Raw genomic sequence first — 26,889 nt, 5'->3', positions numbered from 1 at the left:
TTCAGTCGACTAGATTACTGTAACGCACTCCTCTCAGGACCACCAAAAAAAAACATAAATCACTGCAACGAGTGCAGAATGCAGCTGCTAGAATCCTAACTAGGAAAAGAAAATCCGAACACATTTCTCCAGTTTTGATGTCACTACACTGGTTGCCTGTGTCATTAAGAATTGACTTTAAAATTCTGCTTATGGTTTATAAAGCGTTAAATAATCTGCTCCATCTTATATATCAGAATGTCTGACACCTTAAATTCCAAATCGTAACCTCAGGTCCTCAAATGAGTGTCTCCTTAGAATTCCAAGAGCTAAATTTAAAAGAAGTGGTGAGGCGGCCTTCTGCTGCTATGCACCTACAATCTGGAATAGCCTGCCAATAGGAATTCGCCAGGAAATACAGTAGAGCACATGGCTTTCTCCTAACTTCACTTTAACTTAATCCTGATACTCTGTATGTTCAATTCTTCATAATAATTATTCACAGTGGCTCTAAAATCCGTACTGACCCCAACTCTCTCTTCTGTTTCTTTTTCCGGTTTCTTTGTGGTGGCGGCCTGCGCCACCACCACCTTCTCAAAGCATCATGATGCACCAACATTGATGGACGGATTAAAAGGCAGAAGTCTACGTGACCATCATCATCAGGTCCTTCCATGAAAACCCTAAATACAAAGAGGACTGTTTCATTTATGTTAGGTAGATTGCCCAGAGGGGACTGGGTGGTCTCGTGGTCTGGAATCCCTACAGATTTTTTTTTTTTTCTCCAGCCTTTGGAGTTTTTTTTTTTTGTTTTGTTTTTTCTGTCCACCCTGGCCATCGGACCTTACTCTTATTCGATGTTAATTAATGTTGACTTATGTTTATTTTTTACTGTGTCTTTTATTTTTCTATTCTTCATTTTGTAAAGCACTTTGAGCTACTGTTTGTATGAAAATGTGCTATATAAATAAATGTTGATTGATTGATTGATTGATTGATTGAGATGGATAACTGACTTCTCATTAAACAGCTGTGTTGGAACAAAATCCTGAAGCCCACGTGGCCCCCCAGGACCGAAGCTGCTCTCCACTGGTACTCATAATGGATTTCCTCGGTTTTTGTAACCCAAGAGTTGAACGTCGCTTGTGTTTTTCTTCTGCGTTCTTCCTCTTGTGATGGTCACCTTTGTCCCCTTGTCCTGTCATATTTGCTCCCATACACTCCCCCAGCGTGGCGTTTACTCGATTGTGTTGACTTCTTTTGTAAGCCGCGTTGAATAAAAGCGTACGCTGAGCAAATAAAAGGAAATGGAAATGTATCCGATCTCTTCTGTTTGACCTCCACTCATGCAGGGATTTCATTAAAACAATATTTACAGCTGCTAATGGAAAAGGAGTCTGAAAAATGAACAGTCGAGATGAGATTCAAAAGTTGTTTTGTCTTTTCATAAAACTCGCATTTTGCTGCTTCTTTAAGGATGGGCTCAAGAGCGCCCCCTCATGCCTTCATCATCCAGTAGTCAGCATCGGTCTCCTCAACATTCTTTCTTCATCGCCGGTTTGCAGGGAGCAGAAAGCAAACCATAAAGGGACCTGTCAGGTCCCATCCATTTAAATACAAGAAGAATTACCCCTGAGTGATAGTTTTGCTTGTATTACACAATCATATTATTCCACATATGGCGGAATTTGGTCATAAAAAATAAACTCGGTCAGAGCTGAAGACACAGGTGTGCACTCCAAATAGTTCAGACTGTGATTAACGGCTGAAGGGAATTTCGTTCATAAATATCTCGGCCTTACCTGTCCCCAAGGCCCCGTAAACCATTCCGCTCTCTCGTAACAAGGGCCAAAGTTACAAAGCTTGCTTTCTGCCGGCTTCTCTTTGCCACATCCTTCGAGGGGTAAGCTGCTAATGTGATTCATCAGGCAGACGACACTTCTCGTCTGGCTGCCGTTTCCGCATTCGGCCGAGCACTAGGAAAAGCGGGAGAGAAAAACGAAAATCGTGAATGTGCAGGAATATCAGGTCAGGTCAGGTTGGGGAGCAGGCACTGGTACATCATGCTGGTGGCACCCACCACACCACAAAAACAGCACGGGATCCCGGTTGGCAACCCCACAGGCAGACACGAGGTCCATTCGCCCCCTCTGGAAAATGACCCTCCTAACTGCCACAGCCAGGTGTTAGGTGGGTGTCTCGTTGGCCTGGTTCAGCCACTCGGGTCCTCAACAATGAGGGTCCTGTGAGCCTGATCAGCCTCAGGTAATCACACCATAACTGATGCCCCCTCACAATGCAGGTCATGTGCCTCATTCGGGACTCCATGACCAACGAAAAGTCAACCCAGTGGTACCCAAGGACACTCTGAAGAGACACAGCACTGAAGGAGTCCAGTCTTCATCTCGGGTCACTGGATAGCGTCCATGTCTCACAAACAGGGAGCACCAGGACTCTAAAGACTTGGACCTTCGTCCTTTTTCCTGAGATATTGGGAGTGCCACACACCCCTTTACGACCTCAAGACCCCCAGGCTCTCCCAATCCGTCTACTGACCTCATAGGAAGAGTCACCAGAGCCATGAATGTCACTACCGAGGTTGACTCAGTTGGCACTCTCTCCGCAGACAGACACACTGCTGATGGCCGTGCCCAAGAGGTCATTAAAGGCCTGGCTCTTTGGTTTTTATCAGGACACTCACAAGCCCAGACACTCAGACTCCTCACTCAGTCTCTCCAGATCCCCAATCAGAACCTCCATTGACTCCGCGAAGATCACAGCATCATCAGCAAAATCAAGATCTGTGAATTTTTCTTCACCAACAGATGCCCCACAGCCACTAGATCCCATGACAATGCCCACCACCCAGTCCATGGAAGCATTGAACAGAGTAGGAGCAGAACACACCGCTGATGAACCCCACAATCAACTGGGAAAAATGCAGAGGGTCTGCCTCCACTCTGCACAGCACTCCCAGTACCAGCGTACAGGCCGGCCATGATATTCAGCAACCTTCAAATTGTCGAAATTAGATTAACACAATGAATATCGTCCAGATTCTGCAAGTTCATTCAGGTAAGTAATAAGTCTAAGCATTATTCTCTGATGAAGACCCCTGGCAGGGGTTGAAAGCTCAGGAATAAAAACTACTTTATGAGACGTGCTTCATTTTCTCCCTTTGTGGATCTCCAGCTGCAAATATGCAAACCGTATCACAGAGCTTCTCTTCCATTCGTACAAACATAACTGTAACTGTTAATTATGGATTAATAACAATATAAACCACATAGCTTTCAGGTAGACACTTCTAAACTTTGATCGTATGAAGTTTCCATTGTTGGATTTTCATAAATAAAATAATAATAATCCATCAGTCCATCCATTTTCCAACCTGCTGAATCCGAACACAGGGTCACGGGGGTCTGCTGGAGCCAATCCCAGCCAACACAGGGCACAAGGCAGAAACCAATCCTGGGCAGGGTGCCAACCTACTGCAGGGCACACAAACACACCCAAGCCACACACCAGGGCCAATTTTAGAATCGCCAATCCACCTAACCTGCATGTCTTTGGACTGTGGGAGGAAACCGGAGCGCCCGGAGGAAACCCACGCAGACACGGGGAGAACATGCAAACTCCACGCAGGGAGGACCTGGGAAGTGAACCCGGGTCTCCTAACTGCGAGGCAGCAGCGCTACCCACTGTGCCACCTATAATAATAATAATAATAATAATAACAACAGTCCATTTCTGGAATTTGGCAGGGTTACAGTGCATTTTCAACTTTAATTCTGAGCCAGTAGGAAGCAAAAGTCAATGGGCTGCATAAATTCTGGATTACAATTCTAATTAGGGATTTTGTCTTTAAACGGTGTGTTGGCAGGAAAGCCCAAGCTTGTGTTAAAGCCTGGTGGAGATCACATCTGTGATGGCCTCCCAACATACAGTAAGGATCACCAAGGGTGAGAAAAAATGTGGCTGAGCCTTAACTTTTCACTTTTGTCGATTGTTTGCAGTGCAGAATGTAACACCTATGTCTCTGTTATATGCCATGTTGGTATGGTAATCGTAAAAGCAGTGCTAATATTTTTGGTGCGGCATCTGTTGGAATGACAAATGCAATACATTGCATTATTAAAAATGTTTGTGATGTGCCATCTTTTGGAATGACAGAGACATACAGTAGCAACCAGATGGACAGACAGACAGACAGAGAGACACACAGACAATTCTCCTTTCAGTTTGGTGATTTATTTATTGATTTATTTACTAGTTGTGCTACTCCCCTACAACCAGCTGAAGTCTTAGTAATCAACCTAGACCTCAGCATTTACATTTGCAGTGCACCAACTTTTCAATTTTGGGGATTGTTTGCAGTGACATTTGCTACGATGTTTGCAGTGCAGAATATAATGTGTATGTCTCTGTTATATGCCATTTGGTATGGGATAATAAAAGCAGTGTTAAATGTTTGTGGTGCACCATCTCTTGGAATAACAAATGCAATGCATTTTATCACAAAAAATATTTGTGATGCACCATCTGTTGGAATGAAAGATGCAATACATATGTCATTTGGTATGAGATTTGTAAAAGTAGTTAATGTTTGTGAGGCTCCAGTCATATGGAGTAACAAATGCAATGCATTTTGTTAGTAAAAATGTTTGTGATTGCGGCACCTTTTGGAATGACAAAGACATAGCAACCAGATGGACATACAGACACTTCTCCATTTATTAAGTTGTATCATTTATTTACTTATTATTTGCTAGCTGTGCTACCCATCTAAGAAGAGTTGAAATCTAAGTAATCACTGTAGACCTCAGTGTTAGTTTGCAGTGCAGCATGCAGTATACAGTACAGGCCAAAAGTTTGGAGACACCTCCTCATTCAATGTGTTTTCTTTATTTTCATGACCATTTCCATTGGTAGATTCTCACTGAAGGCATCAAAACTATGAATGAACACATGTGGAGTTATGTACTTAACAAAAAAAGGTGAAATAACTGAAAACATGTTTTATATTCTAGTTTCTTCAAAATAGCAGAGTGAAGGCAAAGGGGCCAACAAGTGCTAAACACCTCTGGGAACTCCTTCAAGACTGTTGGAAAACCATTTCAGGTGACTACCTGTTGAAGCTCATCGAGAGAATGCCAAGAGTGTGCAAAGCAGTAATCAGAGCAAAGGGTGGCTATTTTGAAGAAACTAGAATATAAAACATGTTTTCAGTTATTTCACCTTTTTTTGTTAAGGGGTTATTCATAGTTTTGATGCCTTCAGTGAGAATCTACCAATGTAAACGGTCATGAAAATAAAGAAAACACATTGAATGAGGAGGGGTGTCCAAACTTTTGGCCTGTACTGTATATCAAACGACACTCACCACCCCAGAATGACAATGTGAAAATGGGACTTTAGAAATTTTTGCAAATTTATAAAACATGTTTTATATTCTAGTTTCTTCAAAATAGCCACCCTTTGCTCTGATTACTGCTTTGCACACTCTTGGCATTCTCTCGATGAGCTTCAACAGGTAGTCACCTGAAATGGTTTTCACTTCACAGGTGTGCCTTATCAGGGTTATTTAGTGGAAGTTCTTGCTTTATCAATGGGGTTGGGACCAGCAGTTGTGTTGTGCAGAAGTCAGGTTAGTTGGACGATCATTTATTTTTCAACAGGACAATGACCCCAAACACACCTCCAGGCTGTGTAAGGGCTATTTGACCAAGAAGGAGAGTGAAGGAGTGCTGGAAATGGTCATGAAAATAAAGAAAACACATTGAATGAGGAGGTGGGTTCAAACTTTTGGCCTGTACTGTACATGTCTCTGTTATATGCCATTTGGTGTAGGATTTGTAAAACAGTGCTATTATTTGTAGTGCACCATCTGTTGGAATGGCTAATGCAATGCATTGTATTACTAAAAAATGTTTTTAATGAACCATATGTTGGAATGACAAAAATATAATAATGGGATGGACATAGAGAGAGATACGTAGAAAATTGTACTTTTATTAAGGCGGAGTATTTATTTCTTTCTTTATTTATTTACTAGCTGTGTTACTCATCTAAGACATGTTGAAATCTATGTAATCAACTGGGGCTTCAGTGTTAATTTTTGCAGTGAACCATGCAATGCATATGTCTTTGTTAAAGCTAATTGGATAAGGGATTTGTAAAAGCAGTGTTCACTTTGTGATGCGCCATCTGTTGGAATGACAAATGCAATCTTTTTTTTTACCATAAATATTTGTGAGATACCATCTGTTGAAATGAAAAATGCACTGCAGTGACATACCAACAGGATGGACACACAGACAGACACACATCATGGTATTAAGATGGATAACTGACTTCTCATTAAGGAACTGGATTGGAACAAAACCCTACAGCTTATTTGATACGGGATTTGTAAAATCAGTGTTCACTTTGTGATGCGCCATCTGTTGGAATGACAAATGCAATGCATTTTTTTCATCATAAATATTTGTGACATACCATCTGTTGGAATGACAAATGAACTGCAGATACATGAAAACCGGATGGACACACACACAGACACGCATCCTTGTATTGAGATGGATAACTGGCTTGTCATTAAGGAACTGGGTTGGAATAAAACCACTGCTACTTCATAATGGATTTCTTAGTAGGTTTCTGTAACCCAAGAATTGTATGTCGCATTTGTGTTTTTGTTCTCAGCTCTTTCACTTGTGATGGTCCCCTTTGTCCCCTTGTCCTGTCATATTTGCTCCCATACACTCCCCCAGCGTGGCGTTTACTCGATTGTGTGGAGTTCTTTTGTAAGCCGCGTTGAATAAAAGCATCCACTTAGCATTAAACGGAAATGTAAATGTATCCGATCTCTTCTGTTTGACCCCAATCATGCAGGGATTTCATTAAAACAATATTTACAGCTGCTAATGGAAAAGGAGTCTGAAAAATGAACAGAGTCGAGATGAGATTCAAAAGTTGTTTTGTCTTTTCATAAAAAGGTCAATAAGTTGAATTAAAAACAAAACAGAAACATTATTTTTTTTTTCTTTTTCTTTTCCCATGAATACAAAACAACAGGTTACACAGACTGAATTAATTCCAGTTGATTCTTCTATGTTTAATGATATTTTAGGCTTGCAGACCATTCTGGATTTGATTAGATTAACTGCTGCACAGGGAATCCCCTAGGCATGTGTTTCCTTTCCATTATATTAGAAAATGTAGGGCACAAACCCAAGCCGAGGTCACAAACAAGCCTTCTCTTGCTATATATTTTACAAACTCCTTGTGTTAATCGCACATTCATCATGGCTAATGTTGCTGGAATATTTTCCGTTTGGAGACCTGCAGGGACAGGAACCAACTTAAATTGTGCAGTTAGTGTAGCGGGGAGGAAGCAGGCATTCGTTCACATGCGCTAACGATATAAAATGACTGGTACTAATAGAAGTTATTATTATTTTACCTAGTAATAATTTATTTTTAAAAATGATGCAAGTTAAGGGTTGTCTGGCTGGGTATCCTGCAAGCCTGGTGTTGTTTATGTGCACTAAGTCAGACCCCTGGGTGTTAATAAAAGCGATTTGTCAAGATGAAACCTCATCCCGTTTGATCAAAAAGTTTAATACAAGCTGTAAACGTGCCCTTAAATGTTGTAACATGCAGACTTAGCCAGTCTTTGTCCGCTCAGAATTACTCTGCAAAACCAACTACTTTATTATGGAACTCACTGCGCTACCCGCCTAAAGCCTGTGACATACTGGGCATGTGCAGCTTATAGAACTACTGAGCATGTGCAGATATATAGAGCACATGTAGCCTGTAGATATACTGAGCGTGTGCAGACTGTAGATCTACTGAGCATGTGCAGATATACTGAGTATTTGCAGCCTGTAAATCTACTTAGCATGTGCAGCCTGCAGATATATTGAGTGCGTGCAGATATACTGAGCATGTGCAGCCTGCAGATCTACTGAGCATGTGCACATATACTAAGCGCATGAAGCCTACAGATGTACTGAGCATGTGCAGCCTGTAGACATATTGGGCGCATGCAGATGTACTGAGATACTGTTCAATGCTGGCATGGAATGGGTTGTGCACAGGGTTATAGGGTCCAACGGCAGTGTGGCATCTGTTGTTGAAGAAAGATTCATTGATCTTGATTTTGCTGACAATGCTGTGATCTTCACAGAGTCAATGGAGGCTCTGATTGGGTGCTCGAGAGACTGAGTGAGGGGTCTGAGTGTCTGGGCTTGCGAGGGTCCTGATAAAAACCAACAGCCAGGCCTTTAATGACCTCTTGGGCACGGCCATCAGCAGTGTGTCTGTCTGCAGAGAGAGTGTTGACCTCGTCGAGAGGTCTACTTACATTAGCAGTGACATTCATGTCTCTGGTGACTCTTCCTATGAAGTCAGTAGATAGATAGATAGATAGATATGAAAGGCACTATATAATAGATAGATAGATAGATATGAAAGGCACTATATAATAGATAGATAGATAGGAAGGAAAGGTGCTATATAATAGATAGATTGATAGATAGATAGGAAAGGCACTATATAAGAGATAGATAGATGGATATGAAAGGCACTATATAATAGATAGATAGATAGATATGAAAGGCACTATATAATAGATAGATAGATAGATAGATAGATCAGTGATTCCCAAACTCGGTCCTGGGGACCCACTGTGGCTGCAGGTTTTTGTTCTAACCAGATGCACGATCGGTGATAATAATTGATATCAACTGATCTCATTTAATTAGCTGGACTTTTTTACTCTTCTCTTATTCTGCATTCAGAAAAAACATAACAGTATGTTTTTTACATTTAGAAGACATTTAGAAATATTTTAGTTTTTTTCAAAAGCTATAAATGCTTAACTCTTTTGTTGTTTCCCTATTATTTTCCCCTTTTCCTGTGTAGTTTGCTCCCTTCATTTAACCCTATAGTGACAATTAACAACAACCAGAGCAGACACCCAGAATAATGAAAGCTGCAACTACTTCAGAGCCAGGCCCACTATTTAGTAAATAATCAATTAAATAACCAGAACACTTGGAAAAGCAAAATGAAAATTAGGTTGAAAATACTGTTAATGACTTTAAAAAAACCTACCTATTCCCCATATAACAGCTTATTACATTTTAATAAAAATCTACCAAACTTAGTTTTGTAAATTCTACATTGACTCCAAGGACTCACTTAATCAGGCTAAGAGTCCAATGAAAAACGGAAGTTGGTTGGAACAAAAACCTGCAATGACAGCAGGTCCCCAGGACCGAGTTTGGGAACCACTGAGATAGATAGATAGATAGATAGATAGATAGATAGATAGATAGATAGATAGATAGATAGATAGATAGATAGATATAGATAGATACTTTATTAATCCCAAGGGGAAATTGAGACGGATTGAGAGCAGAGCATGTTTCTTTGCCGATTGATCGCACACTTCTATTTTATACCATTGTGTTAGTGACCTCTTGGGCACGGCCATCCTCGGTGTGTCTGTCTGCAGAGAGAGTGTCGACCTCGTCGAGAGGTTTACTGACCTCGACAGTGACATTCATGTCTCTGGTGACTCTTTGTATGAAGTCAGTAGATTGATTGGGAGAGCATGAAGGATCATGAGGTCGCTGGAAAGGGGTGTGTGGCGCTTCCGATATCTAAAAACTTGGACCTTCGTCCTTTAGCATAGAGTCCTGGTGCTCCCTATATGGTTGCGAGACCTGAGATGAAGACCGGACTCCTTCAGTATTGTGTCTCTTTGGAGAATCCTACTGTATATATAACTGCACTGCAGAACTTCATTTGAGAGACTGTTTAGGAGCAAGAAACTAAAAGTTTCCAAAAAGGGTGCCACCTTGTGTCAAACAGTCTAACTTTGCATTGCTATAGGATATGCCATCTCAGCTTGGCACAATGATAGCTGACAGATCGGGACACAAAAGAAAATTAATTCCAGGTGCACCATAAAATGTCTTGGTTATGTACTGTAAATTAAAGATTTTACAGTAAGACAAATCCCTAAGTGCGGTGGGCTGGCACCCTGCCCAGGGTTTATTTCCTGCCTTGCGCCCTGTGTTGGCTGGGATTGGCTCCAACAGACCCCTGTGACCCTGTACAGCTCTTACGTACTTCTCTGCCACTCCCGACTTCCTCATACAATACCACAGCTCCTCTCGAGGTCCCTGTCATGTGCTTTCTCCAGGTCCACAAAGACACAATGCAGCTCCTTCTGGCCTTCTCTCTACTTCTCCATCAACATCCTCAGAGCAAACATCACAGTTGTGGTGCTCTTTCTTGGCATGAAGCCGTACTGCTGCTCACTAATCATCACCTCACTTTCTAAAACTCTCTAAAACCAAAGCATTTTGTTAGTGTTGTTAGAAAAAACAGAAAACCAACAGTTTTAGAAATGCCTGCTGTTGCAGAATGAGAACAGCAACAAGCCATGGAATTAAATAACAAGTTTAATTAACTACAAGAATCTCCTTCTAATTAGGAAGCTGGTTAGAGTGAAATTAGTTGGAGTTTGAAGCCCCAATTTAGCTGGTCATCTGTTGGCTCCTTTCACGTCTCATTTCTGTTTGGCTGCCATTTAATGAAGGGAGAGGTTAGGACATGGCACTGATACATTGCATTGCCGCACCCACCACATGGCAAACCAACTCAGGATCCCAGCTTAGGACCCGAGTGCAGGCATGCAACGGATGATCCCTCAGCACCACACTATTTCAGGTGGAATGGAACCAATGTGAGGTTCTTTATGGTGGGCGGAGTGCCAATTCTGCCACCAATCCCCAGGTTTTTCCCAGTAGGTTGAAGGGCCTCACTGTAGGGCTGGATGGAGAATAACGTCATAGATAGATAGATAGATAGATAGATAGATAGATAGATAGATAGATAGATAGATAGATATGAAAGGCACTATATAAAAGATAGATAGATAGATAGATAGATAGATAGATAGATAGATAGATAGATAGATAGATAGATAGATACTTTGCACACTTCTATTTTATACCATCCCTAAGTGTGGTTGCCTGGCACCTTGCCCGGGGTTTGTTTCCTGCCTTGCTCCCTGTGTTGGCTGGCATTGGCTCCAACAGACCCCTGTGACCCTGTAGTTAGGATATAGCGGGTTGGATAATGGGTGGATTGATGGACAAATCCCTAAAGCACTAATTCATTTGGGTTTTATTTAGTTGATATCGGTGTAAACAAATGTTTTCAATAATAAAAATACAGTGTTGTACTCTAAGACGGGCAGAAATCTAATTACTCAGTAGTGCACCTTCTATTGGAATGTATTTTGTAATGCATGTAGTAATGAAATGCACTGCATTTTTCATTCCAACATATGGTGCACCAGAAACATTCGCAGTAATTAAATGCATTGCTACAAATGCTGTAATGACAAATGAAACGCATATGTCTCTGTTATACAGTATGCCATTTGACAGGATGGATCACATCAGTTCAGGACTGCGCAGCTCTGCAGCGTGTGGTGAACATGGCACAGCAGATGACGGGCACACAGCTCCCTGCGATCCATGACATCCACACTACACGGTGTCTCAGGAAAGTGAACCGTATCAGGCGGGACCCCAGCCACCCTGCACTGTCACTTTTCACTCTCCTCCTCATCTGGGAAGTGACTTAAAGTCCATTTGGACGCACACCTCCAGGTTCAGGAACAGTTTCAACCCAACTGCAATCAGACTCATGAACAATCAGTAACCTTGTGTCACCTCCACTGCTACCTGCACATTCACTTTTGCCTCTGTGTCTATTTATTCCTAGGATTCTAGTTTTATTTATTTACTTATTTATATTCATTTATTTATTGTGTGTGTGTTTTTTTGTTTGTTTTTTTTGTTCGTGTTTACTGTCTGCGGGGGCACATGTGCGCGAGCATTTCATTGTACATGGTACTTGTACACATGTCAATAAAGAATTGAATTGAATTGAAAGTAACAAACTAAGTAACAGACAGCATGGGCTTATGTTTTCTACTCAGAATATTTTACAGTCCATGTTGAATATGTTGTGGCGAGTGGCTGGGGGTGGTACCCAGCCGGGATGCCCGGAAGGACCGGAGGAGGGATTACACCTCCTCCAGGCCACGAGGGGGCGACCACCCTGGTGGATTTGGGGACCACGGGAACAGAGCTTAGAAGCCTATAGGAGCCTGTGGTCACAGCCAGGGGACGCCCCAATGCCTGAGGAGCCCTGGACCTCAGCACTTCCGCCACACCCGGAAGTGCTCGGGAAAAGAAGACCAGGGACACCCGGAGTGTTTCCAGGTGTGCAGCCGGCACTTCCGCCACACCAGGGAGTGTCGGCACTAGCTCATTGGGAGGCACCTGGAGCATGTCTGGGTGGGTTTAAAAGGGGCCGCCTCCCACCATTCGAGGGCTGTAGTCGGGAGGAAGAAGAGAAGAGCTTGGAGGAGAGGAGTGGAGGAGACCAGAGAGGAAGGCATTGTCTGAGAGGCCTGGACTTTGGGGGAGTTTTGGGTTGTGTGCTTCACTTCGTAAATATCAGAATTGTAAATAAACGCGTGTGGGTTTGAACCAACGATGTCCGTCTGTCTGTGTCCGGGCCAGCGTCCACAATGTCCAATAAGATGAATTCCCTACAACTGTCACTTACATGTGTGTTTGCAGTGCGGAGCTTTTCTGATTTCCTGGACTCTTTAGTGATTTTTTCTGAACACCTGTATTTAATGAAGTTTGCTCTGCTGTTCTTATGGGTTCCTCCATACCGGAGAAGATTTCATTAATACACGGCTCTCACGCGAGCGCCGGTTTTTTCACAGTCCACAGAGCTGCAGATTGTCATTATTATGAATCCTCAGGCAGAGAGGCGAGTCCAAAGGGACGCTAAGCAGGAAGTGACGGCCTTTCAGATGAGAAAATCAGAAGATCAGAATCGCTGTTAGGCAGCTAGGGGTCCTTGGACTTTTGAGCAGGAATACCGATCATCAAAAGCAAAATAACGGCAAAAGAACGATTCAAAGTCAATCCAGAATTCTCTCTTAAGTGTTTTTTTTTCTAATTGACTAGCCTTGTGTTTGGCGGTTTGATAAAAAAATGTGGACACGAGACAAAACATGGCACCATCAGACCTCAAGCACCAAAGGAATGAAAAGTTGCAAAATGTGGCCCCAGTCTTCAAGGATCCTGGTAAATACAGACCATGGAAACTATAATAAGAAATAAATTAGATAAGTTCTTTTAAGAAAATAACTAGTTGTGCTACCTGTGTATGACGGCTTGAAATCTACGTAATCAATCTTGTGGTGGACAGCTGGTGCCCTTGCCCAGTCGGGACGTCTCCGGAATGGAATGAGCAAGGGAGAGAATGTGCCCGGATCACTAGGTGGCAGCGCCACAGATTCCCACAAGGCATACTGGGAAATGGAGTTTGGTGGCTAAGCCCTATTGGGCTCCGGGGGTGCCTGGGTACCACCAGGCAGTGCTGGAGGGTCTACTGTTTTGCAAATACCTACCGCCTTCGCCCCCCCGTGACCAAACTTCATGCAATGGGTGACCGAGCCTTTGCAGCCGCTGCTCCACGGCTCTGGAATGGCCTACCAGAGAAACTGAGAGCGCAGCAGACTGTGGACTGTTTTAAAAAACAGCTAAAGACTTTTCTATTTAGGAAAGCTAATTAACAAGAATGCTTTAATTATTGTCGTTTTATCGCTGTTTTTATGTTGCCTTGCCTTTGTTTAAACTTTGTATGTAGCACTTTGAGATTTACTGCTGATGTAAAGTGCCCTCTAAATAAAATACATTATTATTAATATAGCGCCGCAGGGGACTGGACTTTCTCCGGTTCTGTTCAGCCAACATACATCGGACTTCCAATACAACTCGGAGTCCTGCCACGTGCAAAAGTTCACGGACAACACTGCTATGGTGGGCTGCATCAGGAGTGGGCAGGAGGAGGAGTATATGAACCTAATCAAGGACTTTGTTAAATGGTGCGACTCAAACCACCTACACCTGAACACCAGTAAAACAAAGGAGCTGGTGGTGGATTTTAGGAGGCCCAGGCCCCTCATGGACACCATGATCATCAGAGGTGACTGTGTGCAGAGGGTGCAGACCTATAAATACCTGGGAGTGCAGCTGGATGATAAACTGGACTGGACTGCCAATACTGATGCTCTGTGTAAGAAAGGACAGAGCCGACTATACTTCATTAGAAGACTGGCGTCCTTCAACATCTGCAATAAGATGCTGCAGATGTTCTACCAGACGGTTGTGGCGAGCGACCTCTTCTACATGGTGGTGTGCTGGGGAGGCAGCATAAAGAAGAAGGACGCCTCACGCCTGGACAAACTGGTGAGGAAGGCAGGCTCTATTGTAAGCACAGAGCTGGACAGTTTGACATCCATGGCAGAGCGACGGGCGCTGAGAAGACTCCTGTCAGTCATGGAGAATCCACTGCATCCACTGAACAGGATCATCTCCAGACAGAGGAGCAGCTTCAGTGACAGACTGGTGTCACCATCCTGCTCCACTGACAGACTGAGGAGACCCCACACTATGTGACTCTTCAATTTCACCATAGGGGGGTAAACGTTAACATTATACAAAGATATTGTCTGTTATACCTGCATTGTTATCACTCTTTAATTTAATATTGTTTTTATCAGTATGCTGCTGCTGGAGTATGTGAATTTATCCTTGGGATTAATAAAGTGTCTATCTATCTATCTAAAACTCTTAACCCGAGGGATGCCACTATACAATGGCTGACCCTGCATTTTGACCACCAAAGGTCAGGTGAAAAGAGAATTTCCACTCAGGGATTAACAAAATGTATCAAATAAAAGAAAAAAACATTAAATTAATAGCTGGCAAAAAACAAAGCATGAGACCGAATTTATTTACACTTTCACAAAGCCTTTGATACGGTCCAACATCGAAGACTAAGTCTAAAACTAGAAGCTGTAGGCATCAGACTGGAAAACCAACAAGAGACAAAGGGTTCAGATAAGAGGACAACGTGGTCACCAGTGGAGTTCCCTTAGGGGTCTGCCCTTGATCCGTTACTTTTCCATCCATTCATCCATTAGCCAAGCTGTTATATCCTAACTACAGGGTCACGGGGGTCTGCTGGAGCCAATCTAAGCCAACACAGTGCGCAAGGCAGGAAACACAGGGTGCCAGCCCACCGCAGGGCACACACACCAAGCACACATTTGGGAAAATTTAGAACTGTTACTTTTTCATTTTTATATTAATGACATTAGTAAACTTGTGAAATCCCCAGATGACACCAAAATTTGAGCAATGGCAGACACTGATGAGGCAGCAAAAATAATTCAGAAAGACTTGGACCGGCTTCAGGTCTGGGTGAACACTCAGACAATGCAGTTTAATGTAGAAAAGTGCAAAGTGCTACACGTGGGCAACGGGAACATCTCAATATATATTAAATCCAACATCTGTCTGTCTGTCCGGTTTTCACGAGAGAACTACTAACTACTTAACAGACTTGGATCGGGTTTTTTTCTATAATTTGCTTGAACATTCCGGTTGATTCTGCGACTTTGCTCCTTGCGCTATGTATCATAGTTTACTTGCGCAGCGTCTGAGCTCATTGTTCTGTCTTGGACTGTCTCTCTCTTCAGGGGAAGGGGAAACAATTGCACTTACGGTGGCACGCAAAAGTATTCAATCCCCTTGAAAGTCATCACATATAGAGTTTGGACTGAATTCATTTGTACTAGCCAACCCGCGGTGTAGCATACGCCGCATAATCAGGCCGCTGTTTAAATGATTTTTAAGCACAGAGGAAAAAATAAACATTTGAAAAATCCGTAATTTAATAAACCACCAAGAAAAGTAACATTGCAACAATACGAACCGACATACAATTGTCCGTGACTGAAAACCGGAGGAGCGCCGTCTCGCTTTCTCCTTCCAAAGTGAAGGACGGGGTTGAACGGCGCTCGTTCAGTACGCACTGCCCGCTTATGTGCCCGCCCCCAACTCCCTACCTGAGTCGCTTTCGTCTGTGTACAGTCCACACGCACCTGTGAGTCACGTTGACTGTTAATTTTCCAAACACCGCCTCAGTCGGTTTCCACGTTGATTTTTCATTGTTCTTTGCGGTTCCGACTGCTTTTTTTATATATAATCCACCAAGTCACCCGAACCTGGGAGGAGGGGTTTACAAAGGGTAGGGACGTAATCAGTGCGAGCGTATGACCCGCACGTACTGGGAATTTCTCGTTTGTGGGGAACAATTGCAAGCCACGGTCTCCATCACGAATGGGGTTCAACGGCTTACGCACGGCTCCCCGCGCCGGGTAGACACACGTTGATCCATTCAGTGTAGCGCACGTGCAGTACCGGACATACAAGTGCATCACAGACCTGTTAATGCTCAATCTCACGTGGCTGAAAGCCACTTGTCCCTCTAAGAATTTGGATGCAGACCGCTGTTGGGTCGTGTAACTATTTAGCAGGCGGGAGTCTCGTTCATTTTCGGAAATAACCAGCCATATCGCTCCACCAACTAAGAACTGCCATGCACAACCATCCACAGAATTGAGAAAGAGCTATCAATCTGTCAATCCTCTCCGTGTCCGGGCCGGGTGAGGTTTCCTGTGTTGAGTCAAATGAAGCGAAGGCTTCACACCTGGTGGTGCCCTTCCGTCAATTCCTTTAAGTTTCAGCTTTGTAACCATACTCCTCCCTGAACCCAAAGACTTTGGTTACCCGGTTGGCTGCCCTGTTGCGGGGCCTGCATTGGTGAAGCAGGTGAGACGGTAATGAAACAGAGGCACAGGGCTTATTGGTTTTTAAAGACTGCTTCCTTCATTGGGTTTTAACCAATGCACGGAACGAACCAACACACAATCGTCTGTGCGGCGCTCAACGTGGAACGGGAGGAGAGGAGAAGGACATCCACTCCGCTCCCTCCGTCATGCTAGTCTGCTGATTTCTCGTTCAGTATACACTGCCTGCTCATGTGCCCACCTCCAACTCGTCACTCGAGTCGTTGTTGTCTTTGTACAGTCCAGATGCACCTGTGACTCACGTAGACTTTTCATTGCTCTGTGCGGTTTTGGCTGCCTTTCTATATATAATCCACCAAGACACCCGACCACGGTGGGAGGGGGGTGTATACAAAGTGCAGGAGTATCTAAGAGGACGCATGTTTGTCGCGGATGCGAATTGCTGTATGTAGCGTGTAAAACAGTTTGCTATGGTGCACGCGGTCGTGAAGGCCGTAACGAAAACTCATTTTTTAAAGACTGCTTACTTCATTGTGTTTTAACCTCAGTTGTAAAGGAATGTTTTAAGGATCCCATGGGATACCCCTCGCAAACCGTTTTACACGCTGCATATGGCGATTCACCTCCGCGAGAAACACGCCTCTATGAACAGTCAGCGTGGGTCGGAGCTGCATGTGACCTCTACGACAGACGAATATAAATGATGCCATTTTTTCTGTGTCGTCGCGTCCGAGTTGGTGGGCGTGGCTCTACGAGTTGTCGTCGTATCCAATGGTCTTGGAGTTGGTGGGCGTGGCTCCATCCTGCGTGCGCCATAGGTGTCTCACTTGTCGGCGGCTTAGTGAATCCACGCCCCTTCCGGCGTGCTTTCCATGGTCGTCTTGCCTTAGTGAATGATATATATACTGTAGATGTTGGTTGGTACAGTCACTGTATGCATGCAGATAGTACTGGCTTATTTAAGATCTTGGCTCTTGTGTATTAAAACTTTAGAACAATCTAGATGAGAGCAGGCCATTCATTCCAAAAAAGCTTGACAGTCCTATCCCGTTAATTCTTCTAAAATAACATTAAGTTTTGAAGGTCCCTAAAGTCTTACTGTCTACCACACTACTTGGTCTCTTATTCCAAGTGTCTGTGGTTCTCTGTGTGAAGAAAAACTTCCTAATGTTTGTGTGAAATTTACCTTTAACAAGTTTCCAACTGAGTCCCTGTTTTCTTGATGAACTCATTTTAAAGTCCCAGTCTCGATACACTGGACTAATTCCCTTCATCATTTTAAACACTTCAATCAGGTCTCCTCTTAATCTCCTTTATAGGCTCCGCTCTTTTAATCTTTCCCATAACTCATCCCCTGTAGCCCATGAATCAGCCTAGTTGCTCTTCTCCAGACCTTCTCTTGTGCTGCTGTGTCCTTTTTGTAGCCTGGAGACCAAAACTGCACCCAGTACTCCAGATGAGGCCTCACCAGTGTGTTATAAAGCTTGAGCAGAACCTCCTGTGACTTGTACTGCACACATCAAGGCGCTATATAACCTGATAGCCTTCTTAATGGCTTCTGTCTGGCAGTTGTTTGTGTCGAGTCCACCACGACTCCTAAATCCTTCTCATAAATTTCCGACAGCACATTCTGTATTCATACCTAACAGTTTTACTTCCTATGTGTACCTTTACATGCCTTTACATTTACTGACATAAAAGTCTGTATGCTGTCCAAGTCCCTCTGTGATGACTCAAAGGATTCTTGATTTATATTCCTATCCAAATCATTTATATAATGTATATTAAGTCTTTCTGAGCGGATGTCATTTACACACATGTATTCTGTCATGATGGTCCTACTGACCTTCATTCATCTCCTCTCTAGAGCAGATCTCCACCTCTCCAGGGTCCCCTCAACCTGCTCCCTACTCTGGCTACAGATCACAATGTCATCAGCAAACATCGTAGTCCATGGGGACTCCTGTCTAATCTCGTCTGTCAGCCTGTCCATCACCATTGTAAATGAGAAAGGGCTCAGAGCCGATTCCTGATGTAATCCCACCTCCGTCACTTCTACTGCAGAACTCACCACTGTCACACTTCCCTCGTACATGTCCTTGTCATCTTGTTCTGTCACACTCATCACCTGCATGTCCTCTCTCACCACATCCATAAACCTTCTCTTAGGCCTTCCTCTTCTCCTCTTCCCTGGCAGCTTTATCCTCATCATCCTTCTCCCAATATACCCAACATCTTTCCTCTGCACATGTCTAAACCAACGCAATCTCACCTCTCTGACTTTGTCTCCCAACCGTCCAACTTGAGATGACCCTCTAATGTCCTCATTTCTAATCCTGTCCATCATCATCACACCCAGCTGCTTATCCAGCGCTATAATAAAGGATGTACTGTACATATTGGCTCACTCCAACGCTGATTCAGGCTGTAATTTAAGAGTACTTAAAGAGAATTTGTACAACAAAAGCTGTCATAAAATATAGAATACATTAAAGAGACGATTCATTATTTCATTTTATACAATTTTATGCCAAATGAACAAAAACCAGAAACAACATGGTTGCTATTTAATGCGCTGATGGGACTGACTCTCATTCAGATAACATAAACGTCACCCCAATTGTAGCTGCCTACCCTGTCACTCCATTCGGTCATGAACCAGCTCCTGGCACAGGGTCCGGCATCGCAGTTCTCCGAGTCCTCCGGCTTCAGCTTCATGTTGCACTCCTCATCATGGACAACGTCACCTAGATTGTCCACACATTTGATGTCTCGGGTTCTTTGTCCCACTCCACAGGGAACTGAACACTGCAGAACAAAACAGAAAGATGCACCACTTTCTTCTGCAAAAGAGCGTGAAATGACAGTGTTGGGAATACCAAAACAATTCAATTTAAGAATTTTAGAAAGTTCTAGACAAATTCAGATATACTATATAATAAAATACACATAAAATATATATAAATATTTATTGGAATACATAAATTCCATTAGAAACTCTGTTTCCTAACATTGTATAATTTGATTTTAAGAATGAGCAGAGGTATGCACTGCAGGGGCTTATTTTTTTTATTTTTCTTTTATAAAGGTCAGCATACATGGGGTTGGTCCCATTCCCTTAACCCAGAGGTGTTGAACTCCGGGCCTGGTGGGCCGCAGCAGCTGCAGATTTTCATTCTAACCCTTTTCCAATCAGTGAGCAGTTTTCACTGCTAATGAACTCCTTTCACATTCATTTTAATAATCCTGTTTTTAAGGATTCTGTCCTCTGAATTGATTCTTTTCTTCATTAGATGGGCAGAGGTAGGTGGCTCTGAGGTAGGGATCTGTGCTGGTAATCAGAAGGATGCCAATTCAAATCCCGTAAACACCAGAAATGACTCTACTCCATTGGGCCAAAGAGCAAGGCCCTGTGAATTTCTTCTTGGGATTAATAAAGTATCTATCTATCTATCTATCTATCTATCTATCTATCTATCTATCTATCTATCTATCTATCTATCTATCTATCTATCTATCATATAGTGCCTTTCATCTATCTATCTATCTATCTATCTATCTATCTATCTATCTATCTATCTATCTATCTATCTATCTATCATATAGTGCCTTTCTATCTATCTATCTATCTATCTATCTATCTATCTATTATATAGTGCCTATCTATCTATCTATCTATCTATCTATCTATCTATCTATCTATCTATCTATCTATCTATCTATCTATCTATCTATCTATTATATATTGCCTATCTATCTATTATATAGTGCCTATCTATCTATCTATCTATCTATCTATCTATCTATCTATCTATCTATCTATCTATCTATCTATCTATTATATAGTGTCTTTCTATCTATCTATCTATCTATCTATCTATCTATCTATCTATCTATCTATCTATCTATCTATCTATCTATTATATAGTGCCTTTCTATCTATCTATCTATCTATCTATCTATCTATCTATCTATCTATCTATCTATCTATCTATCTATCTATCTATCTATCTATATATCTATCTCTATCTATCTATCTATCTATCTATCTATCTATCTATCTATCTATCTATCTATCTATCTATCTATCAATCTATATATCTATTATATATCTATCTATCTATCTATCTATCTATCTATCTATCTATCTATCTATCTATCTATCTATCTATTATATAGTGCCTATCTATCTATCTATCTATCTATCTATCTATCTATCTATCTATCTATCTATCTATCTATCTCTCTATGCTGTTTCGCTGTCGGTCTGTGATTTGATTGCGTAGGTCTTTCGTGGGCGTGTCTGTGGGTTGCTGGTGGGAGGTGGAGGAGGTGGTGGCGTGCCGGGTGGGCTCGTGAGTATTTCTTATTCTTTTTTTTTCCTAATCTTTATATTTTTTGTTTTTCTCTAATGTGTAGGGGTTATTTTGCTGTCTACATATTGTTTTTCTTATTGACTCCAGTATTGTATTTGCGGCGTGGCCGCAATGGCCCGCGAGACAAACACCGCCTGGCTTGATGCCGCGCAATTTTGAAAACTTAACACGCCGGCATGGCGTGAAGTTGTTGGTTGATCCGATGGTCTCTGTTGAGGCGTGTGTAGTGGAAGTCGGCAAGTTAATCGGCTGTAAAAATGTACGTTCAGCGTCTCGGATGAATAAAAGTGTTGTCCTGTTTCTAAATGATGAGAGTTTGGTGCATACTCTTGTTCAGAATGGTGTGATTATTAACGGTACCTTAATTTCAGTTTTACCTCTTTCTACTCCTGCACGGAGAGTGATTATTTCAAATGTTCCTCCGTTTCTAAAGAATGATATTCTCATCAAAGAACTTGAAAGATATGGGCAGATCATATCAAAAGTTTCAATGATTCCCTTGGGCTGTCGATCACCCGACTTAAAACATGTCGTTTCTTTCAGGAGACAAGTTCACATGATTTTAAACGATTTACAAGGTGAACTTGATGTGGCTCTCAAATTCAGAGTAGATGGATTTGATTATGTGGTTTTTATATCATCCGAGTCCATGAAATGTTTTAAGTGCGGTCAAGTGGGGCACAAGGCTAGCCAGTGTAAGCGTTCTGAGGAAACTACAGACTCCGCAGTACCTGGTGTTTCTAAAAGTAGCGCGAGGACTACTCGATATTATTTGACGATGAAGGCAGTGAGTCTTCCGTCAGTTTTTCTGATGTGGAGGAGGACTTAATGGAGGGCCCTGGTCAGAGTGTGCAGGATCAGGGCAGTTCTTTACCTGCTATGATGGCGCAACTGGCACCTGAACGTGCAGCTGAGCCGGCGGATGCGGCTGAGTCCGCCCGCAACTAAAGTCGTGCAGAGTGGTGAGAGCGCCCCAGAGAAGGACGCTGCGGCTGAGGCCGGATCACTGCCTACGGACGGTGTTACTGTTCATTCTGCACATACGAGTGATGGTGCTGAGCAGCCTGTGAGTGTGGCTTCCGTTCATGATGATGGGGCTCTGCCCAGCGCCGAGCTCATTGAAACAGAAGCTGTACAACAGATACGAGAGGTTGAGGAGAATGTTAGGGCTGAGGGTGCGATCAATAAGATGAGCACCCCAGCAGACAACAGCGAATGCTGTTCTAGAAATGGAGGATGAGACAGAGTGGGTAAAGCCTGTGACAAGAAAAAGGAAAGACGGGTCCGCATGTAGCAGTGTTGCACTTAAACACAATAAAGTTGAGAGCTCAGTCTCCGCAGCTGACGACTCAGAGAATGTTCAAGATGAGCCTGAGGTGCCTGCAGACGTCGGTATTGTGAGTCAGGATGAAGGCGGTGGCTCGGGGACATCAGTGAGGTCCAATCTGTCACCTCAGCTGAGCTTCCGTGGTGGCTACAGTAACGACAACATAATCCGTTTTGTAAAATTTATTGAGGGCAAGAGGGGTGTGAATGTGAGTCACCATTTCCCGATCTCCAACTGTTTTTGAGCTCAGCTAAGGGGGTCCTACGCCAGGCTACAGCTTTAGGCCTTAAGAGAACTGAAGCTGTGCGGCTGAAAAATGTGATGAGCAGGGTGAAAAGATCCTTAAATCCCAAGCCAGTATGATGTACTGCTGGACACGTCCTTCCATGTCTTTTTTAAAGTTGTGTTTAGTGACTGCTTTTCTTTTTGCTTTTCATGCCTTTGTGTAATTTTGGCACAATTAACATCAATGGAAGTCGACATGACAACAAGCGGTCGCGGTGTTTGATTATCTACTTAATAAGGAGCTTAGTGTTATTTTTTTACAAGAAACTCACACAGACCCTGCTAACCAGGCAGACTGGCACAGAGGCTGGCAGGGACAGATGTTTTTGAGCCACGGGTCGAGTGTTAGTGCCGGGGTCGCCATTCTGTTTTCTACTTCTTTCTCACCCGACTCGACTAGCGTGACAGAGGTAGTTAAAGGCAGACTGCTGAAAGTGGAAGCCTGCTTAGGGGGCACAACGTGGGTCTTCATAAATGTTTATGCACCCAATGAAGGAAGGGAGCGTTTGCTGTTTTCTCTTTGCTCCATGACTTACTTGTGCAGTGCAAAGATGAAGATCTTGTTTTTGTGGGGGGAGATTTTAACTGCACAGATGACGCCTCCTTAGATAGAAATGGCCTGGAGCCTCACCCCAGCTCCGCGGCTCACTTAAAGTCAGTCCTCAGCAAGGCCGACCTTTTTGATGTCTGGAGGGCATTACACCCAGGAATTCGCCAGTACACGTGGGTGAAGGGTTCGGGGGGCTCGATCTCCATGGCGAGACTAGATAGAGTGTATTGCTTGAATCACCACAGCAATCTTATAGCGAACTGCTCCATTCATCCTTCTGGCTTTTCTGATCACAGTCTTGTCCTTCTCAAAGTTTCACTTCCATTTCGATCTTCCTTTCCGTCATACTGGCACTTCAACAACAGCCTACTGAAAGATCTCCGTTTCATTGAAGTTTTTGAATTCTTCTGGAAGAGGTGGAGGTTGACGACAAGTTCCTTTTCATCTCTGCGGCAGTGGTGGGACTGTTCAAAAACTCAGATCAAAGTGCTGTGTCAGCAATACACGCAGAATGCAACTCAGAATATGAGGAAGGCAATGGCAGAGTTGGAGGAGGACATCTTAGAGCTTTCTTCGTCTTTAGACAGCTCTTTTAACGATGGCGTCTTTGAAAATCTAAAACAAAAAAACAAGATCTCATGGACTTAGTGGACAGACAGGTGCATGGTGCTCTTGTCGCTCAAGAATTCAGGAGTTGGTCGAAATGGATTCTCCTTCTCAATTTTTTGGACTTGAAAAGAAAAGATCACAGAGTAAAGTGATTCACGCTCTGAAAAATGAGGATGGGCGATCATCGAGGAGCCTGAGGCCATCAGAGCTATTGCTCATGATTTTTATAAAAGCTGTTCTGTGCGAAACAACAGAAGATTCTTCTGAGACCAGGAGCCTCCTAGACAACCTGCCACAAATCCCCAAAACGGAAAAAGAGCTTCTGGATACAACCCTCAGCTTACAGGACTTGACTACGGCCCTCAGCGAACTAAATACAGGAAAGTCACCTGGCATAGACGGCCTGACGGTCGAGTTTTTTAAGACATTCTGGAATTTATTAGGTGCGGATTTATTGGCAGTCTTCGGAGAGAGCATAATGAACAATGAACTGCCATTATCCTGTCGGCGGGCTGTTATTGCTCTGCTCCCAAAAAAAGGAGATTTGTCCGACCTCAAGAACTGGCGTCCTGTTAGCCTTTTATGTACGGATTATAAGATTCTGTCCAGGGCTCTGGCTACTCGCCTGCGTAGAGTAATGGGGTGTGTCATCAGGTCAGATCAGACCTACTGTGTGCCAGACCGCTCCATCTTTGACAATATATTTCTGGTGCGAGACCTGATTACGACTTCAAAGCTTCTCGGTTTAAAGGCAGGAATGATCTCATTGGATCAAGAAAAGCTTTTGACAGAGTGGATCACCAATATCTGTTCAGAGTCCTACAAGCTTTTGGGTTTGGGTCCTCCTTCTCCAAATACATTGGAATGCTTTACTCAAATATATATGGCGTTCTGAAGATTAACGGTGCCACAACAGCCCCTTTCTCTGTCACCAGGGGTATTCGCCAGGGCTGCCCACTCTCAGGGATGCTCTACTCTCTGTCAATTGAGCCCCTCCTAGAGCAGCTCAGGCGTCGTCTTTCTGGTCTCAGCATCCCAGTTTGCCCCACTGCTTGTTTTAAGGTCGTTGCCTACGCAGATGATATTACTGTCTTTGTGTCTTCTACATCTGAGGTAAACACTTTAGTCAACTGCTTAGACGTTTTTCAAGAACTGACGACAGCGAAAGTCAATTGGCTCAAGAGCAATGCTTTCTTGCTGGGTGACTGGGGACTCGCGTCTCCTCCAGCTCTTCCTGAGACCCTCCAATGGAATAGAAACGTGTTTAAGTACCTGGGGGTGTATTTAGGCACAGATGGCACTGCTGTAGAAAATTGGGTGGGGTGGACAGATCTGATCCAAGCAAGGCTGAACCGTTGGAAGTGGCTTCTGAGGGACATTTCATGTAGAGGCAGGGTGTTAATCCTGAATAACTTGATTGCCTCCATGTTTTGGCACAAGCTCAGGTGTGCTGATCCACCAATAGCTCTGATCAAATCCGTACAGACGATCATCCTTGACTTTTTTTGGGACAGTCTACACTGGGTCCAGAGAGGTGTGCTGCACCTACCAGTGGCAGAAGGAGGGCAGGGACTGATTGACGTCAGAAGTAAAATCGAGGCCTTCAGGCTCCAGACGCTGCAGAGGCTGTTCTATGGTCCAGACGGCCTGCCTTGGAGAGACCTGGCGTTTGTAATTTTACACAAAGTGAGCGAGTTAAAATTTGACAAACAGCTACTCCTCTTAGACGTCTCCAAACTAACTTTATCAGTTTTGCCAAAATTCTATCAGTCAATGTTGCTTACTTGGCATAGTAAACTTATGAGATCTCGTTTTGTTTTTGGCAATCTTCATTGTTTTTTAGAGGAACCTCTGATTAGGAATAATGTGTTGAAATCTCCTCTGCTTTTCTCTTGTCACTTCACCTCAATCCTTATTAAAAGTGGAATCACGAAGATTGGCCATCTTTTAAATAACCACACTAGCACATGGCACACGCAGCACACCTCACATCGGTCCTGGGCGTGAGGTCTGAACGTCTTGTACACCACTTTCTGTGCCAGTTTAAGGAGGCCTTGGTGAACTTAGGCGCAGGGTCACTGTGCCAGAGCGCTCTCCGGACAATCCGATCTTCAACTCAGATATCACAGAACTCGTCATCCAAGTCAAACCCAACGTCACAGACTGCACTGACCGCCAGGCTCCATTCTGAAAGTTGGCAACTTAATAGACAAGCAGTTTGACACGATGGGAAAAAATGAGCTCTACCAGGTGTGTGTTAAGGTGACTTTTACAAATTTCTTAGAGACTTGCCAGACACACGCTGGAGACAAGAACTGCATGTTGGAGTGAATGAAACTCCAGCGTGGAGAACTTTTATAAACAACCACTGCAAAAAAGAATTGGCGACCTGCAATGGAGGATTCTTCATGGGGCTCTCGCCACCAACTCCTTTTTATCGGTTATTTCACCAGGAACATCAGATTGTTGTCCGTTTGTCAACAGCGAGACTGTTTTCATCTTTTGTTAACTGCAAACGGCTCGAACCATTTTTTATATTTCTCAAGATACTTTTGGATAGAATAGGACTGTCATTGTCAACTGTTGGATTTATTTTTGGTATTAAGTATACTCAGAGACAGAGAAACAAGTGTGTGCTGGGAAATTATCTACTGGGCCAAGCAAAACTGTCAATCCTCAAAACCAGGAGGAACAGAGAAAAAAACTCAAAGACCACTGATGTGCTCCTGATGTTTAAAGTGCTGGTGAAGTGCCGGTTGAAGCTGGAGTTCACTTACCATCAACTCATTGGAGACATGCAGACCTTCTGTGATTTATGGGGGCTTGGGGGGGCTTTGTGTTCTGTTGAGAAGGGCAAGCTGGTGACTGGGTGGTGACTTCTTTAAATGTCCTTCAAAATATTTAAATACTGGATGATTGAAAGCTCAGAATAGGAGACTCCTGGGGAATACAATGCTGTGTGTATAATGGAGAGCGATGTACGGAGTAGGAG

The 26,889-nt window shown here is 43.3% G+C and overlaps 1 protein-coding gene across 1 annotated transcript in view; it reads right to left on the bottom strand.

Moving 5' to 3' along the window:
* adamtsl7 (ADAMTS-like 7) overlaps window positions 1-26,889 on the bottom strand; it is a 324,601-nt gene that overhangs the window by 22,143 nt on the left and 275,569 nt on the right. The window contains exons 8-9 of the mRNA XM_039758226.1: window positions 19,385-19,558; window positions 1,782-1,955 (exon numbers count right to left, since the gene is read on the bottom strand). Coding sequence (XP_039614160.1) covers window positions 1,782-1,955; window positions 19,385-19,558 — 348 coding nt within the window. The remainder of the gene's footprint in view (window positions 1-1,781; window positions 1,956-19,384; window positions 19,559-26,889) is intronic.

The sequence above is a fragment of the Polypterus senegalus genome, chromosome 7, assembly GCF_016835505.1.
Source record: "Polypterus senegalus isolate Bchr_013 chromosome 7, ASM1683550v1, whole genome shotgun sequence".
NCBI lineage: Eukaryota > Metazoa > Chordata > Cladistia > Polypteriformes > Polypteridae > Polypterus > Polypterus senegalus.
This window is presented reverse-complemented; position numbering and strand designations above follow the sequence as displayed.